This window comes from Myodes glareolus, chromosome 5 (assembly GCF_982192425.1).
Source record: "Myodes glareolus chromosome 5, mMyoGla1.1, whole genome shotgun sequence".
Taxonomy (NCBI): Eukaryota; Metazoa; Chordata; class Mammalia; order Rodentia; family Cricetidae; genus Myodes; species Myodes glareolus.
Genome location: NC_142030.1, coordinates 71,105,064 through 71,118,439, shown reverse-complemented (window position 1 = coordinate 71,118,439; position 13,376 = coordinate 71,105,064). Strand labels below are relative to the sequence as shown.

The following is a 13,376-nucleotide window of genomic DNA, read 5'->3' as shown; positions in this document are numbered from 1 at the left end:
ACACACCACTCCAAAGCCACTTCTATAGAATGAGTGCAGTCTCTACGACATCCCCTACTCCAGTTTCTCTGACCTCAGTCCTCCCTGTCATCCTTCACCTCACTTCTCGCTCCACTCATGTCCAACTACTGGGAATTCCACACACATGTCCTCTGGCCGTTAGCCTACCCCTCTTCCTTTCCTTTGAGACGGCTCTCCACCCTTGCCGTGTCTTCTTGTGACACTTCTCTCTGTCACTCCAGTACAGCTACACCTCCTGTGTTCGTTCAGAATACCTGTGTCCACCCTGTCAACTCAGTCACCAACAGGTGGTACTGCCATCATTTCCTCCCCATGACTACCAGAGGGAAGGAACAGTCTCCTATTTCTGCATGTATCAACCGTGTCTGGTAACTCCTGGGGCTCAGAAGAGCTTACCGGATGAATGCACGCCTGTGTGAGCGCAGAAACAAGGGACTCACACCTTGCACGGTTTGGTGTGCCTGGGGCCTCTTTTTACCTGAATGTGTAAGTCTTCGTGATCCCACAGGGAAGCGTCTTGCCAAGAGGCATCAGGGGAGCTCTGATCTGTAGCCCAGCACCTTCCAGGATCACATCGTAAGCCGATGGATGTCTACCTCCTCTGTCCACGCGGTAGTCAAAAGATAGGCTCTGCCCATAACTCACTTGCTGATTACCGAGAAACTTGGCTGTGAAGTAGATTTTTGAAAGATCATTGGTACTGCTGAGAAGGCAAATACATGTACAAATTGGATTAATGTTGTCAGTTGCTGTGAGAGTCCTGTGTGACCCACCCGCCTCTCTTCTATCTCAAACTACCTTGACAGAAGGGTCCAAAATGTCATGGTTGTGAGTATATGTTGGCTGTGGCGGCAGTGCTAAAAGAGCTTCGTCATAGGACAATTCTGCCTATTCGATGGCTCATGGTGTGACCATCCCAGACAGGCTGATGTACAAAGATCCAAGAAGACTGCCATTTGTTATAAAGTGTTTTACACTTTAGAGAATGCTTCTGCAGACATCACAATTGTGTGTATGTGTGTGTTGGTGTGCATGTTCTTCTGTGTACAAGTGACCATGAATATGTGTGTGTACACGTATGTGAGCAGGCATGTGGAGGCTGGATATTAATTTTGGGTGTCTTTCTCAATCACTTTGCACATTAGTTTTGGAAACATGACCACTCATGGATCCTGGAATTCATCAATTAGGCAAGCCTCTCTGGCTAGCAAGCCCCAGGGATTCTCATGTCTCTACTGTTCTAGGATTGGGGTTATAGGCACGTACCACTACAACTAGCTTCCGTGTGAGTGCTTAGCTTCGAATCCACGTCCTTATGCTCACTTGGAAGCACTTTAGAGACTGAACCATCTCCCCAGCTCTACATGTATTTGATGGCAATAATTCCCGACTATTGGCATGCCCATTCTCATTGAATAGTTGAGAGGACTGAAGTTCAGAGACATTAAAAGAACAGCTTGCTCGGGAAGTGCTCATTAGCTCAGGCTATAGTAACTATGATTCAGATTCCAGCCAGACCTTTGCCACTCAGATCACTAATGATGTTTTTAAAGCTTTACCGCATGCTTTGGGGCTGGAGAGATGGCTCAGCAGTTCAGAGTGCTTTCTGCTCTTCCAGAGGACCTGAGTTCAGTTCCCAGGACACACAGTGTGTGGCTCACAACCACCTATAACTACAGCTCTGGGAGACCCACACTCTCTTCTGGCCTCTGAGGGAGCTTGCTCGCGTGTATATCCCCACACACCGACAAAACTCATAAATTAAAATTTTTCACCTTTTAAGAAGACATGCTTTGTTTTTGTTTTTCCATAGCCCCGTTAAGTTTGATTTCACGCTCTGATGGGAAATCTAGAAACATCCCGTTAGGCTAATGTGGGCCTCTCAGTAGGGGCTGACCTCCAGGATACCTGGATTGTTCGAGAGTGTCAGGACACAGTGACTTATCAAAGTGGGCCTGAGTTCCAGCTGGTCCCAGGAGCGGCTGCAGCTCCAGTACGGATCCCACATTACACTTCCCGAGTCAGTTTGTCTGTCCTGGCTCTGTAGTCCTATACACACCAGCATCTGCGGAAGCCGCCCCTCACGTACCAGGAGCCACAAAGTACACTGGGTCCGATCTTCGGGCGGAACTGAACACGTCCCCGTGGCGCTGTGACCAGTGGAGCTTTGTGGGAGCCCCGTTCCTCTGAACTGCTCTCCAGCCATCAACATCTGCAAGACAACACCACCACTCTGAGACAACTCCCATCATCCCTTGAGTTAAACAAGGCAAGGCTTGCTTGCCAAAAAGTCTTCGCAGGAATAGACAAGTTTTCTTCTCCCTTCTTTTACAGTTTTTCAAATACCCCAGTCATTACTATCCACCAACGGCTGCTTTCACATTTAAAAAAGTTTATTTTTTTACATTTTTATTTATTTCGTGTTTATGTGTGTGCATGCATGCATGCGTGTGTGTGTGAGTGTGTGTGTGTGTGTGTGTGTGTGTGTGTGTACACATGCCACAGTGTCTGTCAGAGTCAGTTCCCTTCCTCCACCATGAGGGTCCCAGGAATCGAACTCAAGTCCTCAGACTTGGTGGCAGGTGCATTTACCCCTGAGCTTGCTCACTGGCTCTTTGCCTTATCTTTGGCTGACTCCTATCTCTGGGCTCCTGTCATTTCAGGCTTGTTTTCACCTACCTGTAATTTGTACTTTTCTCATACTTACAAAAACAAGATCTGGCCTTAATGAGGTCAAACAGACACTCAAACCAACTGAAATAATATCGATTCCAACATGCTCACGCTGTTCCGAAGCATGCTAACGCAGGAGATCCATGGACCCAGTGTATGCAGATGTCATGCTATTAGTGAGTGCAGACTCTGGGATGTCCTCAGAAATCCCTCTCCCACATGAACAATTCGCTGTGGTTTTGAAATAGACATGGGTGGGAAGCAGAGGGATATAAATAGTTGGTCTCTTTTCGCTGTTTTTAAATTATTCATATGCTGTTCAACTGTAATTTTTCAAGATACATGGTTTGTCTTAGCCCAGAATAATGTGCATTACAAAACAATACAAGAGGGCTAGAGATGGAGCTCCATGGGTAAATGCCTGCAAACGCACGCGTGAGGTCCTGGGCTCCATCCCAGGCACAGCATTTAACTGGGTGCGATGGCACAGTTTTGTAATTCAGGGCCTGGGAGGGAACAGGAAGGTCAGAAGTTCAAGGTTGTCCTCTGCTGCCTGTGGAGTTCAAGGCTCGTCTGAACAATCTCTGTCTTAACAAACACTAATAAGAGAATTACTAATGCTGACTAGGTAATGAGTATGGAAGCCACCATTGTAAGCGCAAATCATAGATCCTTGTACAGTGTTAACTTTTTCATTTGTTTTAAATGTTTACATATGTTTTGAGATACTTTACCCTGAGAGAACGTTGAGGTGATCTTGTGGACACTGAAGTCTGCAGAGCTGTGGCAGCTGGCTGAATGCCCATAGCAGAAACACTGGGTACAGCCCTCAGGGTTTGCCCTGTCCAGATGATAGTAACCTGGTCGGCACCTGCAGCAGAATTGTAGGCGTCAGGACGATGCTGCAATTATTTCTTATTTCACAAGAGACGACCATGCTGGGCCATGCTGATTCAGCCTCTGCCTACCTTTTCTCCCACTTGGCACTGTTAATTCCCAGAGGGGGAAGACCGCAAGGCTTCCATACTACTTCCACTCCAGATCACCAGAGGCAATCACAACCCCCCCCCCCCACACACACACACACACACAACAGAGCCTCGGCAGTCTGAAAACTTGATAACTGACCCATCCTCGGTGACGGACAGAGGGTGACGTGTGATGCAGGGAGGGAGGTCACGGAGGATGCAGAGCGGATCCGCCTGGAGCAAGTGCTCCGTAGAGGTAAAGTGGGGACCAGGGAGGCAAGTCTCTTACCTCAGTGCCTACTCAGCTGCCCCTGTCCCCAAGACCTTCGAGTGTTTATTAGCACCCTGCTCATAATCACCCAGTCCTGGCCCACCGAGGAAAGAGCCACTAAGGTCATAACCAAGATAAAAGTCTAGAGACACCCTGAAGCAGCCAACCACAGGCTGGCCTTCCACCCCTGCTTCCAGTCCAAGCCTTCAGGCAGCTTCTCTTTGGACAACTGCCAGGCCAAGCTGAGCTGTGGAGGTTTCTCTACATGAAACAAGAACTTCCCCGTGAGTGTTTGCTCAGCGCTGCACTGGTCCAGGCACCTATGCCTACTGCTCCATTTAATGGTCCTGAAGCCTAGAAGATTGGAATCATTTCTGACGTACTTAGGGAAAGAAAACAGAGGGAGGAGGCAGGATTCAAACTTACAGAGAGAGGAGGATGAAGGAGGGAAAGGGATCATGTGGATCCTAAAGAAGACTTTAGGATGCTGTCAGATGGCAAAGGATGAAGAAGCAAGGGCGATCAGCATGCATGCCAGCAGTGGTCACTCAAATGGACCACTAGGGTAATTTGGGATGCCTAATTGTGGTGATGGCATCTGTTGCTTTAGGGAGCTTGCTATTTTGTTTCATAGTCTAGAATTAAAAGGCTTCCAAAGACAGGTTTAGTGGCATGTCTCTAATTCCAGTGCTTGGGAAATAGAGGCAGAAGGACACCTTCTGCTATTGTAGCTAGTTCTAAACCCTGTCTCAAAACAGTAAAATAATAATAATAATAATAAGAAGAAGAAGAAGAAGAAGAAGACTTTCAAGCAAGAAGTGGTATATGGGAGGATGGGGCAGGAGGATTGCCAGGACTTCAAGGCTAGCCTAGCTACATAATGAGTTCCAGGCCTGTCTATGTCACAGAGGAAAACTCGGTCTCAACTTGCCTCTGTCTCCCCACCGCCGCTGCAAACGCTTTCTTTTAAAAATAAATCGTGTGTGTGTGTGTGTGTGTGTGTGTGTGTGTGTGTGTGTGTGTGTGTGTATGTGGGGGATATGACACATGTCTGTAGGCAGGACCAAAAGAGGGCACTGGCCCTAATGGGTTAGAGTTCCAGGCGGTTGTGAGCCACCGGACAGGGTCGCTGGGATTCCAGCTGTGGTCCTCCGGAAGAGCAGCAAGGACTCTGAACTGATGAGCCGTGTTTCCAGACGGCCTCCCCACCATATACATGAAGGCTTTCACAAAGAGACTGTTTTCTTAACACTCAAACTATTTATTCCTAACTCTCTCTTCAGCAGCAAAGAACCCCCTGCAAACACAAGTTAGGAATGCATTTGGCACTTCTTCCGCCCAGGTAGAAGCGTTTGGCAGGGTGCCAGGAAAACGCTTGCTTTCTTTTAAGGAATTGTGAAGGAGGCTTTCAGCTGTGAGGCCACCCTCACAGTCCCGCTGCGCGCCGCCATCTCAGGGGAGAGCCGAGTACAGTCTGAACACAGTTTGTACTTAAGGGATGTCCTGAGGCAACAACTGAGGGCAAACGGCTCCTCACTGCTCCACCTGCCCCAACATGGCCCGGGCCCAAAGGGCTCTAACGTGGTGTTCCAGTTCGTGTGCGTGCATGTAACCACTATCCCCTCCCTGGGGCGGGTCCTTTTCAGGATGGGATGGTTATATATGGCCATACGCTGCCATCGTTCCCCTTACAAGGATTTTCCTCAACTTGTTTAATTAGGCCCGGCATTTCCCAAGACCCACTTCAGACACATGATCTCATTACTGCATACCATCTCACATCCAAGCACCTGGGAATCCCAGCCAACCGGCGGCGAGGGGACTCTCTGGGGTCCTCTGCCTCCGTCAAGTAAAAGCAAAGAGAAGGGACCCAAAGCAGAAAATGAATGGGCTGCAGTGAACCACAGGCCTTGGTTTTTTTTGTTTTGAAAGCTCAGCTTTGGAAGACAGGTTGTAAGAAGTTCTCAACATTTGTTCAGAATCTGCTTTCCGCAATGGTACGGGAGGGATTAATTCTTATGCCAGGTGCCAGGGCAGTCTCCCTGAATCCTGCAGAGACAAGGCTCACACAGACCTATCACAGCGGTCTCCGGTGACAGCTGGTTTGCAGACACAGCGGCCAGAATCACAGGGTCCAGAGATGCCAGCTGGGTCACAGTCACACTTGGGATCTCTGGGGAAAGAGGGAAAGAAAGTCAGGAGTCAGTTTCTAATACGTCACAGTCCGCTAAAGTCAGCCGCCCAGAGTGAGCAGCATCTATTGGCCACGCCCTTCTTCGGGGCGGCTTCCCTTCCCAACCAAGCTCTCTGTGCCTTTAATGACTCACGTACCTAACTAAGCCAGGGGGGCAGCAACCAGTGAGGAACCCTTTGCTCACTACCCAGAGTGAGACGAGTGTGCCAGAATGCAAGCCAAGTTCTTACTAAACTGTTTAGTTTGGTTGACCAAAGAGTTTAGTCTTTAATTTGTAATTTATTTCTATATCATTTAATTTAACAATTTAATACATGATATAACTTAATTCAATAATGTCTTTTAGGACAGTGGAACCCATCTACTTGCTATTGCAGTATGCTCAGGTTCTTCCTTTGGGTAAGGCCTCTACTAAGACTAAGTCACAGACATTTCTGGTGCTCCTCAAAGAACCGTACCAGTCCCTCCTTTTAGTCCCGTTCCCAGCTGGGTGTGGCCACTAGCGAACTTTCTGTCCCTTCAGATTTGCCTGTTCTGGAAGCTTCCTATTGTCGAAGTCACACCACATGTGGCCACCTGTGATGACTTCTTTCCCATACCATAAGTTCTCAAGGTCTGAACATGTCATATCATGGAGTACATATTCTTCTGATGGCTATATGAATTTGCCATAACTCGTTTATCTCTTCATTAGCTGATACATATTTGGCTTGCTCCCAATTCTTAGCTATAATGAATGGTGTTTCCATGAACTTCTGCATACATACAAGGGTCTGTGTATTTTATACATTTTCACTTATCACACATGTGTATCTAGAGTGGAATTGTGGATTTTGTTGGCTTTTGTGTTCCTTAGTGGTGAGACTCTCACTGGCGGCATCATGGCTGTCATTGGGTCCTGGCACCGTTTCCCTGTCCCATGGCACGCACTGGTTTCTGTCGCTTACTTTGACACACACTCACAATCTACCTCACCAGTCTAAAACTTGTTAGCTCTTTCCCGCTGTCCAAACCCTGCTCAACCACCTGAGAGGCTTTAGGAGGGAGAGTGAGCAATACTCCCCTCTCGCTGTCCTGTAACCCCATCAAATCTTACCCAAACCTGAAGTCTGCTTGACTCCTTCACTTCCACATCCCCCATCCAATCAATGCTAGGTCTAATCAGGCTCAAATCCAGAATCCCTTCCCAGACTTTGTCTTTCGGTTCCCCTGGCATCCTTTGTGTACTTATCCAGATCAACCGACAAACACATTCTCTGCATCTACTGCGCTAAGAACCAGGGGGTGGATGAGACATAGGAACCAGCCCTGATTCTTAAGGTTTCAAGGTGGCGCAGAAACAGGAGCAGCAATGGCAGTGATGTATAATGGCAGCTGCAGCCATGCTGAAACACCCCCAGTGCCTCTTCCTCCTCCCCAATTCCAGGCACCGGACCCAGCAGAGAACAGAGCAAAGCAGGGCTCTTACTCTGGTGAGAGGAACAAATATTGACAGCAAATGACTGAGCCGAAATAAAAGTAGTGTGTAGGGGAAGGAAAGCAAGGGGGCCCTGGAGGAGAGGATGTGGCACCCTGGAGGAGAGCATGCGGTGCCCTGGAGGAGAGGATGTGGTGCCCTGGAGGAGAGCATGCGGTGCCCTGGAGGAGAGCATGCGGTGCCCTGGAGGAGAGGATGTGGCACCCTGGGGGAGAGGATGTGGTGCCCTGGAGGAGAGGATGCGGTGCCCTGGGGGAGAGGATGTGGTGTCCTGGAGGAGAGGATGTGGTGTCCTGGAGGAGAGGATGCAGTGCCCTGGAGGAGAGGATGCAGTGCCCTGGAGGAGAGGATGCAGTGCCCTGGAGGAGAGGATGCAGTGCCCTGGAGGAGAGGATGCAGTGCCCTGGAGGAGAGGATGCAGTACCCTGGAAGAGAGGATGCGGTGCCCTGGGGGAGAGGATGCGGTGCCCTGGGGGAGAGGATGCGGTGCCCTGGAGGAGAGGATGCGGTGCCCTGGGGGAGAGGATGCGGTGCCCTGGAGGAGAGGATGCAGTGCCCTAGAGGAGAGGATGCAGTGCCCTGGAGGAGAGGATGCAGTGCCCTGGAGGCCCTTGAAGAACTCCATGGTTTTGCAGGGAAAGGGATGGAGGCCACACACTGATACCTTTGGAGCAGGGACTGTGGCTGGAGTGCGGGAACCAGGAGAGCCATGAGAAACAGATCTAAAAAGGTCAGGGAAGGCTGGAAGACAGTGATCTATGCAAAGGCCCAGAGGAAAGAAAATTGGATGGTAGCTAGGATACTGCCAGTAAGGCCAGGAGGATGTGCCTATCTGGGCACAGACTATAAACAGGTGTGACAGGGAAGCGACCTTATCAAGCCTGGCCTATTTTCATATGATTTTCCTCCAGAGTCTAAAGAATTTTGTAGCTACATGGTATTATAGAAAATTCACATTTTTCCCCCTCCACAGCTTGACCTCACCCAGGTTTGAAGGCTGCAATCTGATGGCCTGAATATGGAGATGGAATAAACATTTCCAACCGCTGGAAACAGCTGGCCAGGAGCATGGGCTTCTTGTTATTCATGCTGAATCCAAAATCAGACTTTCAGGAACCAAACAGATCCAAGAGAACTTACGGATGGAGATATCCTAAATTTTTCATAATATCCATGTCCCCCCGACCAGGGCCCTCACAGTGAAGGCCACACCAGAGGGACAAGAAGAAATAGGAATGTTCTAAACAATGCTGTGATTCTCACCTACAGCCCCAACTGTGGGGGGTGAGGCAGGGGGATCATCTGAGGCTAGCCTGAGCTACAGATCAAGCTTTTGTGTGAATCTATGGGCATTTTCTTGATACCTAATTGATGGAGGAGAGCCTGCCCACTGTGGGCTGAACCATCCCCAGGCAGGTGGGTCTGAGCTGTTGAAGGAAGGTGGCTGAGCATGACTTGGAAAGCAAACCAGGAAGCAGCATCCCTCCATGGTCTCCGTTCCTTGAGTTCCTGCTCTGACTTTCTCAACAGTGGTCTGTCACTTGGAAGTGAAATATAAAGTAAACCCTTTCCTCCCTGGGTTGTTTTTTTTTAAAAAAAAAAAAAAATTAGGGCAGATGCTTACAGTTGTCTGTGGTCTCGAGCACACCCAGCATCAGTGAGCATATGGAAGCCAGGCTGACACCGGTCACACCTGGGTCCTGCCACACCCGGCTTACACCTGCACTGTCCAGAGCTGTCACATCCAGCACTGAGAGAACCTGTAACCCACAAGGTGGGGAGAAAGAGAAAAGAAAAAAAAATACTTGTTAGGCATTAAAAAAAAAATGACTGTCTCCCCATGGGAGCTCGGTACCCACTACACTGGTCAGTGCCTTTAACGAGGAGTCAGTGTCATTGAATGCTCTACCCAGGAGAGGACATTTTGACAGTCAAGGATGGCTGTGTCACAGGAAGAAGGGACTGACTCACAAAAACATTTTTGTTTACATATTTCCTCTGGCTGAACACATGGTGCCTATCTTTCTCTTTCTTTCTTCTTATTTTTTTTTTTAAAAAAAATCCCATCTATAGGATGTAGTAATGCATGCCTATAATCCCTGCACTCTGGAGGCTACAATAGAATGACCGCAATTCCGTCAGCCTGGTCTACACGGTGAGTTCAAAACTCAAGGAGAAAAATCAACGAATGAGCACATTAGCACACAAGAAGGAATAGCTTTCTCCCTTGTATCCCGCAACCAGAGACCGTCCTTTAGGGGCCAATACTTGACTAGTGTGTGCTTATGTGAATGTGAGCATGCAGATGGAGGCCAGAGGACAGCATGCAGTTGTGTTCCTTCAGGCATTCTCCACCCATGCTCACACCCTCGCCCCGCCCCCGCCGTCCCCACCACCCAAGACAGGATCTGTAGCTGGCCTGGGACTCACCAAGTAGACCAGGCAGTTCAGGATCTGCCCGCCTCTGCCCCCCTGGCACCATGATTACAAGTATGCGCCACCCTTCCCAATGTTCGTTTCTAACATGGGTTCTAAGGATCAAACTGAGATCCCACCAGCAGTTTACTGACTGAGCTATCTCCCCAGCCCTGGTGCCGTGTCAACCACACACGAAAAAGTCCCTTAGCCATGGGGGCTGGAGAGATGACTCAGAGGTTAAGAGCATTGCCTGCTCTACCAAAGGTCCTGAGTTCAATTCCCAGCAACCACATGGTAGCTTACAACCATCTGTAATGGGGTCTGGTGCCCTCTTCTGGCCTGCAGGCATACACACAGACAGAATATTGCATGCATAATAAATAAATAAATAAATATTTTGTTTTTTAAAAAAAGTCCCTTAGCCAAGAATGTGCCCACCAACCAGGAGAAGCAGAAAATTTCACTTATGGGACATCGCCTGGTGGCCCAGTCACTATCTTAGAGCAGTGGTCTTGTTCATTTTGTTCAGCAGTGTGTATTCATTATATACACTGATGTGCTTAATAAGGGCATTTTCGAGACAGGCCCTCATGTATGTAAGACTTGCTGACAATTCTGTAGCCAAGGATGGCCTTGGACACATGATCCTCCTGCACCTCCCAAGTGCTAGGATTACAGGTGTGTACCGCCACACCAATTATGCAGTGCTGGGGACTGAACCAAAGACTTCAGGCACGCTAGGCAATCACTCTACCAACTAAGCTATATCCCCGGCACCAAATGACAACTTTGTTCAGGAATATCATGCCTTTGTCCAAATTAATTCCCCCATTTCACTTACCACCTGCCCTCACTCTTCCTTTCTGCTCTGCTTCCTCCTTCTCTTTCCATGTCATACACATGCATACATGTGTATATAGCCTAGGTTCCACACATGAGAGAATATAATATTTGTCTTTCTGCGTCTTTCTTCTTGTGGCTAATATGAGCTCCAGTTCCACCCATTTTTCTATAAATAACCCAAGTTCATTCTTCTCTGTGCTGAATGAAACTCCACTGTGTGTATATACCACATTTTCTTTCTGTTGGTGGACACCTAGGTTGATCTTAAGATCAGTTTCTGTGCACTGTATCATAGTAATTCAGTTTCCCAAGGACGTGTTTAGTAAATGGGTCCTCCGGGTTGCAGGTTGACAGCAAGAGAGAAAGACTCGGGATGAGGGTAGCAAGCACAATGGATTTCCATCACCTCCAGCGCATGCCCTTCTATCACCCAGCCTGAGCCTCCATCTTCCCTCACCTCACCTAAACCATGTCTGCACCTCCCCTCGACACACTTCAGCCTCAATCCAGAGGGAGATGGAGAATATTTGCTGAAGACTATTCAGTTTTGCTTAAGTCCCCCACACAAGCGGTCAGATGCAAATTCCATGATCCCCGCCTGTGGGGCCCACATCTCTCATCTACTCTCCTTCTCTCAGGTCCAGCCCAGACTCTGCTCTTTACTCTACGTGGGGCGTGTACGCGCTGTTCCCCAGAGACATTTGCCCTGACTGCTTCTTCAGTCTGGAAAGCTCTTTTGCAGCGATCAGGACGCTGAGACAGGAGGATCAGAAGTTCAGTACCAACTTCAGCTACGTATGGAGTCTGAAGCCAGCCTGAGATGGAGCCACTATTTAGAGAACTCAAACAAAATAATCAGACCACATAGCTAAAACAGAAAATTCCTGTTGAGATTCTGATATATAATAATATTACACAGACGTCCCTCTGTATTGAATTTTTCTTAAACATAAATGGATGATTTGATAATCCCGAAACATATTTTCCTGTTCAAATTAATGTTAGTTATGCTTTCAACTTCAGAAAACTCTGCAATCTTTTCTCAGAAATGATTGTTCTTGTGCTGGTAAGATGGTTCTGTGGATAAAAGTGTTCACCACCAAGTCTGATGACCTGAGTCCAATCTTTGCAACCTGCGTAGTAAACGAACAGAACAGACTTCTCCAAGCTGTCCTCTGACTTCCACAGGTCCACTGTGGCACAGGCATCCCCTTATCCCACAAATGAATAAAGGCAAAATAATTTAGAGCTCTTCTTCCCCCTTTAAGGAAATTATTATTATCATGAGGTGGCAAAGAGAACACTGTTTTGGCTTGGCCCAAATAGTCCAAATTTTATTCTTTAGAATATTCCTCTAAGAGGCATTAACTGATAGTTAGCCTATGAAAATAAATACTCTGTGTTCAAAATGGGGATTATGACATCATATATACAATAGGCCCAAAGCTTGCTTAATAATGATAGTAATTGTTCGATTACTTGTAGTACTGGGGATGGAATCAAGATCTTTTGCACATGCCAAGTCAGTGTTCTACAAGAGTTACACCTCCCGCCCTGTCGCTGAGCTTTTCAATGCCAATGTTTCCAAACAGATTTGAAACTGTCATGGAATTACCTGTTATTAGCTTGAAAGACCCTATCTTTACACACTCGACCTGCAGAATATCGCTATAGAGCAGAGGTTCTCAACCTGTGGGTCGTGACCCACGGATTGTATATCAGATATTTACATTACGACTCTTAACAGTAGCAAGATCACAGTTATGAGGAATCAACAAAAATAATGTTATGGTTGGGGGGCACCACAACATTAGGAGCTGTGTTAAAGAGTCCCAGCATTAGGAAGGTTGAGAACCACTGCTCTAGAGGAAGCTGGAGGACAGGAAAACAGCCCCAGCTTTGAGTCCAGCGGATCTCAAGTCATATAGCAGGCGCTTCTAGCTGCATGTCTCTCGGCAAACTGCTTCCATGTGAGGCCCTTCAACCGCGAATGAAAACATATAAACACACACCTCGCAGGGATGTTGTAAGACTAAGAGCTAATATGTAAGAGGTGCCTGGTCCAATGTCTCACATACAGTGTTTAAAAATGTAGTCAACACCACACTAATAGACCATTATAGTGTTAACACCATACTAGCAGTTTACCCCCGGGGCATCATCCTTCAGGCCTTCAAAGCTGGCATGGGACTGTTTGATGTCTCCCAATGCAAACATGACTAATTTAACTCACGTTCTGAAACAGCTAAAATAACAGCCCTGGGTTTTAAAAGCACCTTGCTAGAATGAAAACACCTGCCCTGGATCTACATTGTGAGCCGGGCTCAGGGATTGTGAACAACTGACTTTGAAAAATAGCCTTCTGGTTTGTGTCTGAGGGAGTGTTCTCAGGGCTCAGGAAGCTGGTCTCTATGTGCATCTGAGGGGGTAGGGGGTGTAAAAAGTCATTAATACTTAAAATAAAGCCAAGTATTCCTCCCTCTCTTACTTCCTCCTGTCACGCGCGTGTGT

At 47.8% G+C, this 13,376-nt stretch overlaps 1 protein-coding gene across 1 annotated transcript in view; it reads right to left on the bottom strand.

Moving 5' to 3' along the window:
- Positions 1-13,376, bottom strand: part of Lamc2 (laminin subunit gamma 2) — a 66,813-nt gene that overhangs the window by 26,577 nt on the left and 26,860 nt on the right. The window contains exons 4-8 of the mRNA XM_048431082.3: positions 9,229-9,364; positions 6,008-6,106; positions 3,429-3,565; positions 2,111-2,233; positions 500-689 (exon numbers count right to left, since the gene is read on the bottom strand). Of these exons, the coding sequence (XP_048287039.3) occupies positions 500-689; positions 2,111-2,233; positions 3,429-3,565; positions 6,008-6,106; positions 9,229-9,364 (685 nt within the window). The remainder of the gene's footprint in view (positions 1-499; positions 690-2,110; positions 2,234-3,428; positions 3,566-6,007; positions 6,107-9,228; positions 9,365-13,376) is intronic.